The following is a 12,407-nucleotide window of genomic DNA, read 5'->3' on the forward strand; positions in this document are numbered from 1 at the left end:
CTCTCCCATAACCCTAGTGCCACCTTCAAGAGTGAGGTTACCTGAGGAACTAGCTAGCCATTTTATCCCAGAGAGGCCTCACATGACCTAGAGAGATGGTATAAATGATCAGGTTAGGTTAAACTGGACTGGGTGTTTATTATTATTTTCTCCTTCCTCATAAAATGACCAGATTAACTATAGTCAAGATAAAGGAGCTATGTTTTTCTCTGTATCTTTGAGTGATCAGATCATGCAAGTGAACTGTGACCCAGATATCTTTTCCCTTCTTTACCCCAGCAAAACTCTCGAAATTCCACATAGGAATTTCTTCAGCAATAGCCCTAAGAGATGCCTTTCAGACTGAACCTGATTATCTCTGTTAACATTACAGCTGCTACCTAATGGGTCGCAGTTTGAACTTTTGAGGCGTTATAGATGATTCTGAAATCCTTGAAAGCTCTGGACTCAGTTGCCAGGAAGATTCACAAAAGCCTGCACTTTGACTCCTTGGGACACATCCATCTTGGTCAAGGTTACCATCTTGATGATATTCCACTGTCAGAGGCAATAGTGAATTTACTCTGCCCCTGTGTGGCAATGACCAGGTTGAAGGCTGTAGCCGGGCTAACGTTGTTTGCAGGCACATCACAAGCTGTCCCAGTGTGAATCACCCACAGGCACTCAGGGAATGAAATCTCAGGAGGGCAGGGATTTTTTGTCTGTGTTCTCTGCTCTATCCCAGCTCCTAGATCAATTTCAATACTCATTGAATGAATAAATGTACCAAGACTCTCGGATATTTATCATATAATAAACTGTTGCCAGTCTTCTGTGTGATTTATTTTTCAACTGTCAGCAGGATTTTATGTTAAACTTGATAGGACATTGACATTTCCACTTGTTTTCAAGACAGCCCTGCACTCTGTCACTATCTTTTGGATCCATCTCCCATCATGTTCACTATCCCTTCCAGCCCTGTGTCATCTGCATATTTGATGAGTGACATCCGTCTGCTCGTCTGCTCGACATTACTGTAGCTATGTGTGGGATGGGGAGAGAGGGCTGGAAGGGACAGATGGGCCCAGCAGGGAATCACGAGCAATTAGAACAGAAAAGATGTCATGGAAACCTCTGGAAGCTCAGCGTTAAGCAAAATAGAATAAGTCCAGATCGAGTGTCATTTTAGATGGAGCTAATTTAGAGGATTAGACAACTTTCACTTGGCATGAAGATAGGACACCTGAGAAAGGATTCACCCCAGCTGGCATTGTAGGAAAAGTGAAGTAATGGAATTTTGTACCTGTATGAGTAAGGGTTCTCCAGACAAATAGAATCAATAGGGAAGTGTATGTGGGTATATTTGTGTGTGGCAAAGAAAGAGAGACAGACAGAGGGAAAGACCATTTTCTTAAAAAAGATTTTATTTATTTATTTGAGAGAGAGTGTGAGCATGAATAGGAGCAGAGAGAGAGAAGCAGGCTCCCAGCTGAGCTGGGAAGCCCAACATGGGGCTCTGTCCCAGGACCCTGGGATCATGACCTAAGCCAAAGGCAGATGCTTAACCATCTGAGCCACCCAAGAATTTTTTATGTTTAGAATTGGCTCACATGACTGTGGGGACTGGCAAGTCCAAAATCTGCAGGGTGGGCCAGCAGGCTGGAGATCTAGCAGTTGCACGTGGAGTCCAGTGGCAGCTTGCTGGCAGCATTCCCAATCCCTTGAGGGAGGTCATTCTTTTTCCTAAGGCTTTCAACTGATTGTTGAGGCCCACCCACAAGATGGAGGGCAATCTCTTTTACTCTCTTTTACTGATTGAAGTGTTAATCCCATTCAAAAAATACCTTCACAAAAACATTTAGAATAGCATTTGAACCAAATATCTGGGTACAGTGGCCTGGCCAAGTTGGCACATGTAATTAACCATCATAGTACCATTTACGGGAAACCCAACACAAAGAAACTGGGTTTACCTACCTGGTGAATTAGAACATTCTCATCCCTCTGGGTATTCACATGCTTCCAGGCTCTCTGTAATTCCATACCTTGTGCCTCCCCCTCATTATTGACTCATCCTGACATGCCCTTCTCCAAACCACTGGAAAAAGTCTACTCATCTTTCGAAGTTCAGATCAAATGTCAACTCTCGGATACTGTCTTTCATACCACATCCCATCTGGGAGAAGAAATTCCTTCTTTCGTCATTTATGCATGTGCTGTTACAGCATTTAGCACATTGCATTCCAATTGCTTGACCATCAAACAACAGATTAGCAAAGTGGTTACAAGTATAAACTTTGGTTTACCCAATCTCTGTATACTTTAGTTTCTTCATCTATAAAGTGGAAATAAAGTAGTACCAACAGTCAGAATTTATAGCGAGGACCTAGTATATGTAGGACTCTTAGAAGTGTCTGGTATGTAGTAGCCACTTGAAAAAAAGAGAAGGCAGGTATTTTCATTCTTCGTGGTATTGTTGCTATCTGATGCCTGTCTTGTGGAAAGATGAAATGTTTCTGGAGGACAGGGAGGTTACCATATGCCACTTTACAAACCCTCTAATATTACGTGGAACAGAGCAGGGGTCTATAGGTATTTATTGGAGTGTTCATTACCTTATATTTGTTGAGTGCTCTCTAATCATAGATACATATATTCATTCAAAGGTTGGCAACAATATTGCCCATTTCAACCTCATTACAACCTGGTGAGGTCTTACTACTCCCATTTTCAAGATGAGAGGAGTGAGAAGCAGACATTAAGTGAATTGTCCAGTGTCCACACAGCTGGCAAGTAGCGGTCTCTAACTCCGGGGTCAGTGTGAAGAAAGGGCAGGGATGCCAGGAATTCAGGAAAGCTTTCTTTTCTGATCTAGGCACCGCCCTTCCTCCCTCCACTTTTTTCTTCTTACCTTCCAGAACATGGGCGTTCTGGACTGCTAAGGCTGCACGCAAAGGGAGGTCCCCGTTCACACTGCAGAACTGACTCAGGAAAAGGTGTAAGCAGCAGAGGGCCATCAGTATAGGATATCCTCAGCCGTGACCGTGGCCTCTTCAATTTTGGTCTTAATCTCCGGGAGTGGAATTTGACTGATTGCCACCACTACCAAGTTGGCAGCGTGGGCAGAGGCACTGGCCACGCAGATCCAAAAGCACTCTTCATATTGTTCCTCCACCACCACGAAGCGGAACAGCTTCTCCTGGAAGTTGGCGATGCGCTCAGTCAGGTCGTGAAATTTCACGGTGGCCATGAAGCTGGTGATGGCCAAGGCCACGACTCCACCTGCAACCCAAACATCACCCTCATTCGGTGCGCTCCTTGGTACAACTGTACTGGCCGTATGTGAGGTGACATTTCTGTAGCACAGGCAACACACTTGCTTTGGGTTGAAAAAATTTTTAGGGGGACACAATGGTTTTTTTATTTTCTTAGGTAAACTCTACCCCCAAGGTGGAACTCTAACTCAAGACTCCAAGGTGAAGAGTAACACACACACACTCTATTGACTGAGCCAGCTAGGTGCTGGGGGTGACACACATTTTAATGTGCTTTTATTTAAAAAAAAAATTTTTTTTTAAAGATTTTATTTGAGAGAGTGAGCAAGAGAGAGAGCACAAGCAGGGGGTAGAGGGAGAAGTAGGCTCCCCATTGATCTGGGAGCCTGATGTGGGGCTCGATACCAGGACAGATGCCTAACTGACCGAGCCACCCAGGTAACCTGAAGGTTGTGAGGTTTATTTTTTTTTATCCTTTAAAGATTTTATTTATTTATACATGAGAGACACAGAGAAGCAGAGACATAGGCAGAGGGAGAAGTAGGCTCCCCAGGGAGTCTGATGTGGGACTCGATCCCAGGACCCGGGGATCAACCTGAGCTGAAGGCAGATGCTCAATTGGTGAGCCACCCAGGCGTCCCAGGTTGTGAGGTTTAAATGAAAAGAAGCCGATCAAAGAGGCCAGATGCCTCATCTCCTGTTATTTGGAAGGTTCCCTCCCACCCTCACAGCTGTGCTCTACCTCTTCCCCTCCTCCCACAGTGCCCTCTCTTCCTTCCTCCACCCCCCCCTTCTCTTCTTCTCATACCCCACTTCTCCTCTTTGCTATAAGTCCTCAGCCACTCACTCATGCCATCAATTTGGCTCTTTAATGTGACAGAAATTCTGCAACTTTCAGCAAAGAGGACACTCATATCCATGAGGAAGTTTGTAGACTAGGGAAGGCTGCGGTAGGCACCTACCTACTTGGAACTCAGTCTAGTGGTGGCAGTAGATGTGGATTTCTCTCCCTGAGGGCCTTCCTTACCTGCAAGGACGTTCCATAGGCAGATGCCCCCGGGGCCGTTGACTGCCCTATATGGAACCTGGATCATGTTGAGAATGGCAAAGCCCATGCTGACCAGAGCCAGGGCCAAGGCCAAGAAGAGGAGCAGCAGAATTGTCACGTGGAGGCCTGCATTGAGTTCCTTCACCAGGTGGGGGAAGACTGGAGGAGAGAAGACACAGCCAATATTTCAGTGTCAGAGCTGAACTCAAGTTCCTACAGTCCAGGCTTGCTTACCACAGAGGCTTTAATAGAGGGGAATGAGGGCAAGGCAGCAAGGGCTGGGTTCTCAAAAAGGAGGAGACTTACTGAGATGAATTCATGCACCCCAGATTTGCCACTGGTCAGCTGGCCAACAAGCCTCTCTTTCTTGCAGTGGATGCAAAATCTAAATGTATCCCAGCTGGCAATTTAAGTTGCATTGACTTCAAAGCCCTAGGATCTGGTGTGAGCTAATAGACGCCAGCCCCAGATAGTGTCTCTTTAGCAAAGGAGGTTGGCAAGAGAGTCAGCCAAGGAGGGCCGATTGAAAAGCTTTGATCTGGGTCAGAGTTGCCTTCATTAAATCAGAGAGGTAGAAGAGGTTTCAGGTACATCTGCGAAGAGCGTAGAAGGGTGGAGCAGAGTGAAGCCTAGACCTGGCATTTAAAGATCTGACTTCAAATCCATTTTGCTCATTTGCCATAAGTATAAAATTGGATCCTCTAAATCCTACCTCCCCTATCCATCGTTCCAGATTATTGAGTGAATCAAGTGAAGTGCATAGAAATAATAATAGCACTTAATGAGTATTAACAGGAAGCTAGGAGCATCATCTTGGATCCCTCAAAATGACTTGGCAAGGTAGTCATTTTTCCTCTTGTATGAAGGACACTCACGTATGCAGTAGTCTATTAGAATATCAATTTTCCATATTTATGTGGCAGATAATTTAGTGACTTATTAATTTGTATCTGTTTTCTCTATATTGGCCACCACATAGTAGCTATGAACAGTAAATGATACAGTATGGCAGATATTGCCTGGGAAAGACTGAACTCTCAAAAAGGAGGCTGTGGCTGTTGCTGTTCTATTGTTTCTCTCTAACTTAGGAAAAGTGAGTGATTCCTCAGAGTCTCAGTTTTCTCATCAGTATAATGGAGTAGAAATAGCTGTGTATGTACCGAGAGAATCAACATTTACTGAGCACAGTCGCATAAAGAGCCAAAAGCTTTATATCATTATTTCATTCACTGCTTGTGACAAGGATATAAGGTAGATTTTTTTTATTTTTTTAAAGGTTTTATTTATTTATTCATGAGAGACACACAGAGAGAGGCAGAGACATAGGCAGAGGGAGAAGCAGGCTCCATGCGGGGAGCCTGATGGGGGACTCGATCCCAGGACCCCGGGATCACAACCTGAGCCAAAGGCAGACACTCAACCACTGACCAACCCAGGTGCCCCTGGATAGATTTTATTAAACCCATTTCTGCCTAGGCTTGGACATTACATCCCTTATCTTTGGGCAAGGTGACTCTGAATTCTATATAGGATTATAGTCCCAGATGCCACATGATATATGGAGTTTAGATCACTGTTTTCAGTAGTTATACATGAATTAAATTGACAGAAGCTAAAGAACACCCAAGCATTATCCCCTCCTCTGCAGCTAATCCAGGGTTTCTACTGAGCACCTCGTGGTCAAATCAGGGTCCATCTTGTGAGTCTGAACTCCCTGCTTCATCATTTGGTGTCATCATTTGATGACCAGCCCCTCCTTGTCCCCACTGGGGAGCTGGGACTCAAAGTTTTCCTGGTTCCCCTTATTCCCCTGGTTCTTTGCTGGCTCAACTGCTTCCCTGTATTCACAGAAGATTGGTGTCTCCCAAGCTTGAGATTTAGAATTTTTGTTCTTCTCCCCTTAAAACCCTTTCCAAAAAAACAAAAAAACAAAACAAACAAAACAAAGAAACAAACAAGCAAAAAAAAAAAAAAAAAAAAAAACCCTTTCCACTGAAGTTTCCAGATGCCCCACATTTACATCCTAGTTCTAATCTAACTTTCTTTCTAGTTCTGTATTTCCATGTGTATTAATCTTCAGGTGGTTATCTTGTTAGTGTCAGAAACTTTACCTGGAGCTTCTTCCCTAGGGATTTTTATTTGCAAGGCTTCTCTCCTTTCCTGATGTGCCCTCATTTTTTGTTATTTTTTTTTCTTTTCAAACTTTCAGCCCTGTCCAAGAGAACGTTGTGATAGGTGCAAGTCTGTCCCTGACCTGCAGTGGCGCAAAACCAGCCAACACAGGAGGAGCCTGGCCCAGCTCCAGTGAAAGTCTTCAAAGAAAATCACAGCCAAGGTGTTGCTGCAAATGGAAGTTTATATAACCTCCCTTGGGACACCCAGAAGCAGCCGGGAACAAAACTGTCTTGAACATTGCCCTCCTCAGAGCTGATATTCAAACATCCTTTATGATTCTCACATGGTTCTGGTGCTTCAGAGAGCAGATCGGGTTAGATGAACCCTGGGTGCTGTCTCTGTACATCCCTCTGGGAAGGAAGCAGAGGAGGGAATGGGACATTTATGGAGTTCCTCCAGTGGGCAAACAGAAAGTGCTCAATTGCTCTGGCTTCTGACGAAGGTGGTTTACTTTCTGTGAGCTGGGATGACAGGGGTTTAATTGGCTGCTGCCGAGGAAGGGCTCAGTCTTTATCTCCTCTCCTTGAGCCCTCTTCTACTGCAAAGCTGGTGTCTGCTTCAGCTCCTTCTCCAGAAACAGTGCTTATGCTTAGGGATTCCTGAATTATGCTAAACCTACTAGGTGCCACCTCACAGTTTCTAATACCAGTTGAATTGTGCCCTGGCTACCATTCCCCACACACAAAAAAAGACGGGTTGAAGTCCCAATCTCCAGTACTTCAGAATATGACCTTATTTGGAAATAGGGTCTTTACAGAGCTAAGTCAAGTTAAGATGAGGTTGTTAAGATGGGCTCAAATCCAGTGTGGTTTGGTGTCTTTATAAAAGGGGAAATTTGCACACAGAAACCTGCAAAGGGAAGACCATGTGAAGAGACACAGGGAGGATGCCTTGGGAGACAGTGCCACAAGCCAGGGAATGCCCCTGGGATACCAGAAGCTGGAAGAAGCTAGGAAGGCTCCTTTCCCCATAGGTTTCAGAAGGTGCATGGCTCTGTCGACTTGCTGATTTCTTGAGTTCTAGCCTACAGAACTGTGGGAATAAATTTCTATTGTTTAAGTCACCCAATTTATGGTAGTACTTTGTTATGGGAGCTCTAGGGAACTAATACACCCTCCATTTGTTGGGGTGACCACTTAGTCATTTCTTTTTTTTTTTTTTAAGATTTTATTTATTTATTCATGACACACAGAGAGGCAGAGACATAGGCAGAGGGAAACACAGGATCCCCATAGGGAGCCTTATGTGGGACTCAATCCCAGGACCCTGCAATCATGCCCTGAGTTGAAGGCAGACACTCAACCACTGAACTACCTGGGCATCCCCACTTAGTCATTTTTAATGGGATCTGTCCACCCTGGATCCTTCCACCCCTGAGAATCCCCATTCATCCACCACCTCCCTCTTATCCTTTGCTGAATTCTGGAAAAACAATAAGGATGACTAGGATGATGCCTTGCTTTGGGTAAGTTGCCAGTCACAAATTCCAGAAGGAGCAACATGATGAAAAGTAGAACTTTGGGGTCAGGCTAACCTGGGTTGGGGTCTGGCTCCAGCATTCAAGGCTCTGTGACCTTCAGCAAGTTGTTTAACCTCTCTGAGCCTTAGTTTTCTAATTGGCAGAACTGAGGAGGATTAGTGTAGCACAGGTCACAAGTTTGGTATCTTGCATGGGAACATTCAGTATAAATTAATTTAAAAGCACTTTATTGTTATTCATTCAACCAACGTTCTTGAGAGCCAGTGTTCTGATGCACTCTTTTGGGGGCTTGAGATCATCAATGACTAAAACAAGATCCTTGCCCTTGTGGCACTACATACTAAAGGAGTGGAGACAGATAATAAATAATAAACATACCAGAAAAATTATCTAGAATGTAAGAAGGCAGTTGTCATGGTAACATGATATATCATGATATATAATTACCAAGGGCTATTTTTATTATATCCCCTAAGTACTATCTTACTTATTAAAGTCTCTGGAATCATGCTGCTATTGACTTTCACTCCCTTGTTCAAGCTTTGGAACTTCCTTCTTAAGGTTCTTTAATCTCAATTAACTATATTTAAAAATTGAGCCTTTTCTCCCCCAATTGTATTTGTGTATGTATAGTTTTAAAAGAATCCCAAACTTCAGAAAATTGTAAGAATGGTACAAAGGAATTTGTTTTTTCCTCCTGAACTGTTTGCAGGTAAATCTCCCCTGCATCCCTGAGTATTTTAGGGTCTATTTCATTCAAAAAGAGATTCTCTTGGGGCACCTGGGTGGCTCAGTGGTTGAAGGTCTGCCTTTGGCTCAGGTCGTGATCCCAGGATCCTGGGATCAAGTCCCCTGCATCAGGTTCCCTGCATGGTGCTTCCTTCTCCCTCTGCCTATGTCTCTGCCTCTCTCTCTGTGTCTCTCATGAATAAATAAATAAAATCTTAAAAAAAAAAAAAAGAGATGGATTCTTTTACAGAACCACAATACCAAAATCAGTGAGTTAATGCTGGTACATGACTGCCACTTAGTCCCACACCCTATTCAAGTTCCACCAACTGTCTCACCAAGTGATGTCTTTTATAGTAAAAAGACCCAATTCAGAACCACCTACTGTGTATAGTTGCTATGGTCTCCTTTTGATGTCTTTTATTTTTACTTCTTTATGTGTGTGTTTTTTGTTATGTGTGTGTGTGTGTGTGTGAGAGAGTGAGTAATGTTTTTAACAGCTATCTTTCCAATATCTCTGGTCCAATTTCATTGTTGGGTAAATATAAATATTCCCAGAGCTTTTTGCCCCTGATTATCCATAACAAATATACATTTCCTTCACATATATAAGGGATGCCAATTCCTATTATTATATTTATCAATGGCTTTAGCTTTGTCTTTATGCATTTAATAAGATACTTAACCCCGAGGAAGATTCTAAAAACTATGATTCTGAAATATAGAAACCGATTGAGTAAAATTCCTTGTCCCCTTGCATTGCATTATGTTGATTAATAATGGTTGTGGAGGACACTGTTCTCACGAGCAATTTAATTGATTCTAAAGACTTGCAGAATATTGCCTTTTTTGCTTTGTTTTTAATTCCCAGAAGATCCCTTATAAACTGGGCTTGGATTTCTGCTCTGTTTACACCCAGAGCAGCTCTGACGTAAGACTGGATGTCAGCCACTGACCGTGCCTGCTCGTGTTCATGGAGAGCTTCCAGTACCTTGCCCTAGGTCTTCCCTCCAGGGATCACCCAACTTGGGCTTTCTTTCTTTCTTTCTTTCTTTCTTTCTTTCTTTCTTTCTTTCTTTCTTTTTTTTTTTTCCAACTTGGTCTTTCAAAGAAAGTAGGCTGACTCCAGAGCCCAGCACACAACAGCCCCTTTGCTTGTTCTCAGACTCTGGAGCTTTTATATAAATAGAAGTGGAAGCTGCTGGGCTGGCTGAGAATGGCCCCATCACGTGGCATGGGTCTGAAGTCTGCTGTTTCCTGGCTGGGGGACCTCAGGCAAGTAATATAACCACTCCAAGTCTCAGTGTAGTCCTCTGCAAAATGGGAATGTTAAGAATTCCTTCTTCATAAATTTGTTATAAGGCTTAAAAGAGAGAAGCCAGGTAAACCATTTAGCAGAATGTCTGATACATGTAAGCGCTCAATATTTTAATAGTTATTTCAAAGAGAGGTAAACTACAGAAGTACACAAATCCCTATTTTTTATGTCTCTATAAACTTCTGCAGAAAAAAAAAAGTTCTTGATGCTGAATAGGAATGTCATCATGCCTGAGATTGAGGCAGAAGTCAAATCCCATAGTTAGGCATAAGCACCCTTGTAAATTAAAAAAATGAAAGGAAGGAAGGAAGGAAGGAAGGAAGGAAGGAAGGAAGGAAGGAAGGAAGGGAAGTGTTCTACAGCAGCTTGCATACCCTGAGTATACTCACTCGTGAACTGGGACTGGCGGCCCCCAAGCCCGCACTGTCGCACTTTACATCCTCGGAAGAGCCCATAGTAAATATCCCCAATGAACTTGACCAGCTCTGGATCGGTGGCGTTGACCAGGTCCACTCCAGTCTGACAAAGGATTTTCCCACTCAGCCAGTGGGGCACTGTCAGGGCGACGATGATCAGGATAAAGGAGGAGAAGCTGAGTAAAGATGCCAGCCCATACCACGCCTTTTTGAACCATCCAGGCATTCTAGTGGGTGCAGGTCATCCCGCAGGTTTCCAGGCAGCAGCAAGAGTCGCTGACATTCTCTGGACACTCTGCAATTGCCTGGTCCAGGGTCAGGTCTTCCAAACACACCATTTCGGCATCTCGAGTGCACCTCCTGGTCCCCCCTCAGTGCCTGCCTCCACAGCCCATGTTTACTACAAGCACATCCAGAAGTCTCTACCGAGACCGCCTTCACCTGACTCAAGTGTAGAGGAGTGTGTTACCCAAGGAAGTAATCCTATAGCTCCCACTAGGCTACAGTTTCAGCAGAGGGTTTAATTGTTCCACGTTTCAGGTATTTAAATAACCCTGGCGTGGACCTCTTGATGGCCAGGAAGTCATTAGCAGGCAAAACTAGGTAGATCTGACTATAAAGAGACACTAACTACTCTCAAAAAAATGCATACAATAGGAGGAAAAGGAGCATGTGATGATTAGCACTTGAATGCTGCCTACAATGCGTGGTGTCAAATGTCTAGCTCCTGGCTGCGTGCCTGGGCATTTCTTTCTCTAAAATGTTCTGCTGTCAGAACCAGAACTGTTATTAATACCATGCTCTGACCTCTGTTCTCAAGGCTTTTAATTGAAATGTGTAAACAAGGCTATATGATGCTTGGATTTATCACTGGGTGAATCTGCCATGGGTAAAACTGCAGCAGGCATCAGTTTGTGGCTGCTAGGGCAGCCTGGACCCCAACACTCAACACTCCTCTTCTCCAGCAGTATCCTCCCCCATCACCAACTTTGTGTCATCTGAAGTGGGAAAGAAAAGCGTTTCTCTATTGTGTTAGCAGATAGTCCTACCTTGGGGGGGGGGGGGCTTTACTTCTAATACTGAAGATTTGTTTCTTTTTCTTTTAATCTGTAGCTACTAGGAATGAAATATTCCCTACTTTCTGCACCCCCCCCCCTCCACTTTCTATCTTATACTGTGGCTTTTCGATTTTGACATTTAATCTATTATGTCAAGTTAATGTCATGTGAGACCGGTAACAGCAACTCTCAATAGTTTTGGGGAGTCAAATTTGGCAGAAGTGGCACAGTAAAAGTTTTATTTGGTCACAGAGGTCTGGAGGTCACGTAGGTCTGGGTTCAGGAGTTTCCACTGTTAGCCAGCAGGAGTTCCAGAAACCTCACTTGGAGAGCAGCAAGGAGCCTGAGGAACATGTCAGTTTCCTTCCCTATAGTGGGGTTCACTTCTGTGGTCTCTCCACAATGAAAATAAACAAGAATGTCTCTGAAGCTTGTGTAGAGCTTTCCTTAGTACAAAGAGCTTTTGCCATATGTTTGCTCTCCGCTGATGCAGCAGAAACCCTTTCTGGTAGGCAAGAGACATACTATTCTAATGACCTCTCTCATGAGAACTCTGGATGTCAGGGCTGGGGCTGGAGTTCAGGTCTTTGAAATACAACAGCTCATCTTCATCACAGTATCCTGAAATAGCAAATGTCTTTCTGGAGGTGAATGCATACAAAAGGCTGAGAAGGGTTGGCATGTTAATACATGACCAAAAATGTTATTTATTCTTACAGTAATGGAAGTCTGCTTTGGACCTGTGTAATACCTTTGCATTGTATTTCTGCCTCAGATGATGGGCCTATGTCAACTTTTGGTATTTTAGAGATTGAGCAACTATTTTTAGAATAATTACTTTAGAAAAATATGGGAAACAAATGATTCCCAACAAGCTCTGGCAATGCTGAATGGAAGTGCGGTTAAATAGGGCTCTATTAAAGATCTGG

The 12,407-nt window shown here is 43.7% G+C and overlaps 1 protein-coding gene across 1 annotated transcript; it reads right to left on the reverse strand.

The window, feature by feature from the left end:
- Positions 1 to 1,385: 1,385 nt before the first annotated feature.
- On the reverse strand, positions 1,386 to 11,149 carry CLRN2 (clarin 2). Its single transcript, XM_026003068.2, has 3 exons — positions 10,394 to 11,149; positions 4,282 to 4,461; positions 1,386 to 3,261 (listed from the first exon to the last, which is right to left on the reverse strand). Exons 1-3 carry the CDS (start codon positions 10,644 to 10,646, stop codon positions 2,996 to 2,998), a joined length of 699 nt encoding a protein of 232 aa, XP_025858853.2. The 5' UTR covers positions 10,647 to 11,149; the 3' UTR covers positions 1,386 to 2,995.
- Positions 11,150 to 12,407: the final 1,258 nt, after the last annotated feature.

This window comes from Vulpes vulpes, chromosome 14 (assembly GCF_048418805.1).
Source record: "Vulpes vulpes isolate BD-2025 chromosome 14, VulVul3, whole genome shotgun sequence".
NCBI lineage: Eukaryota > Metazoa > Chordata > Mammalia > Carnivora > Canidae > Vulpes > Vulpes vulpes.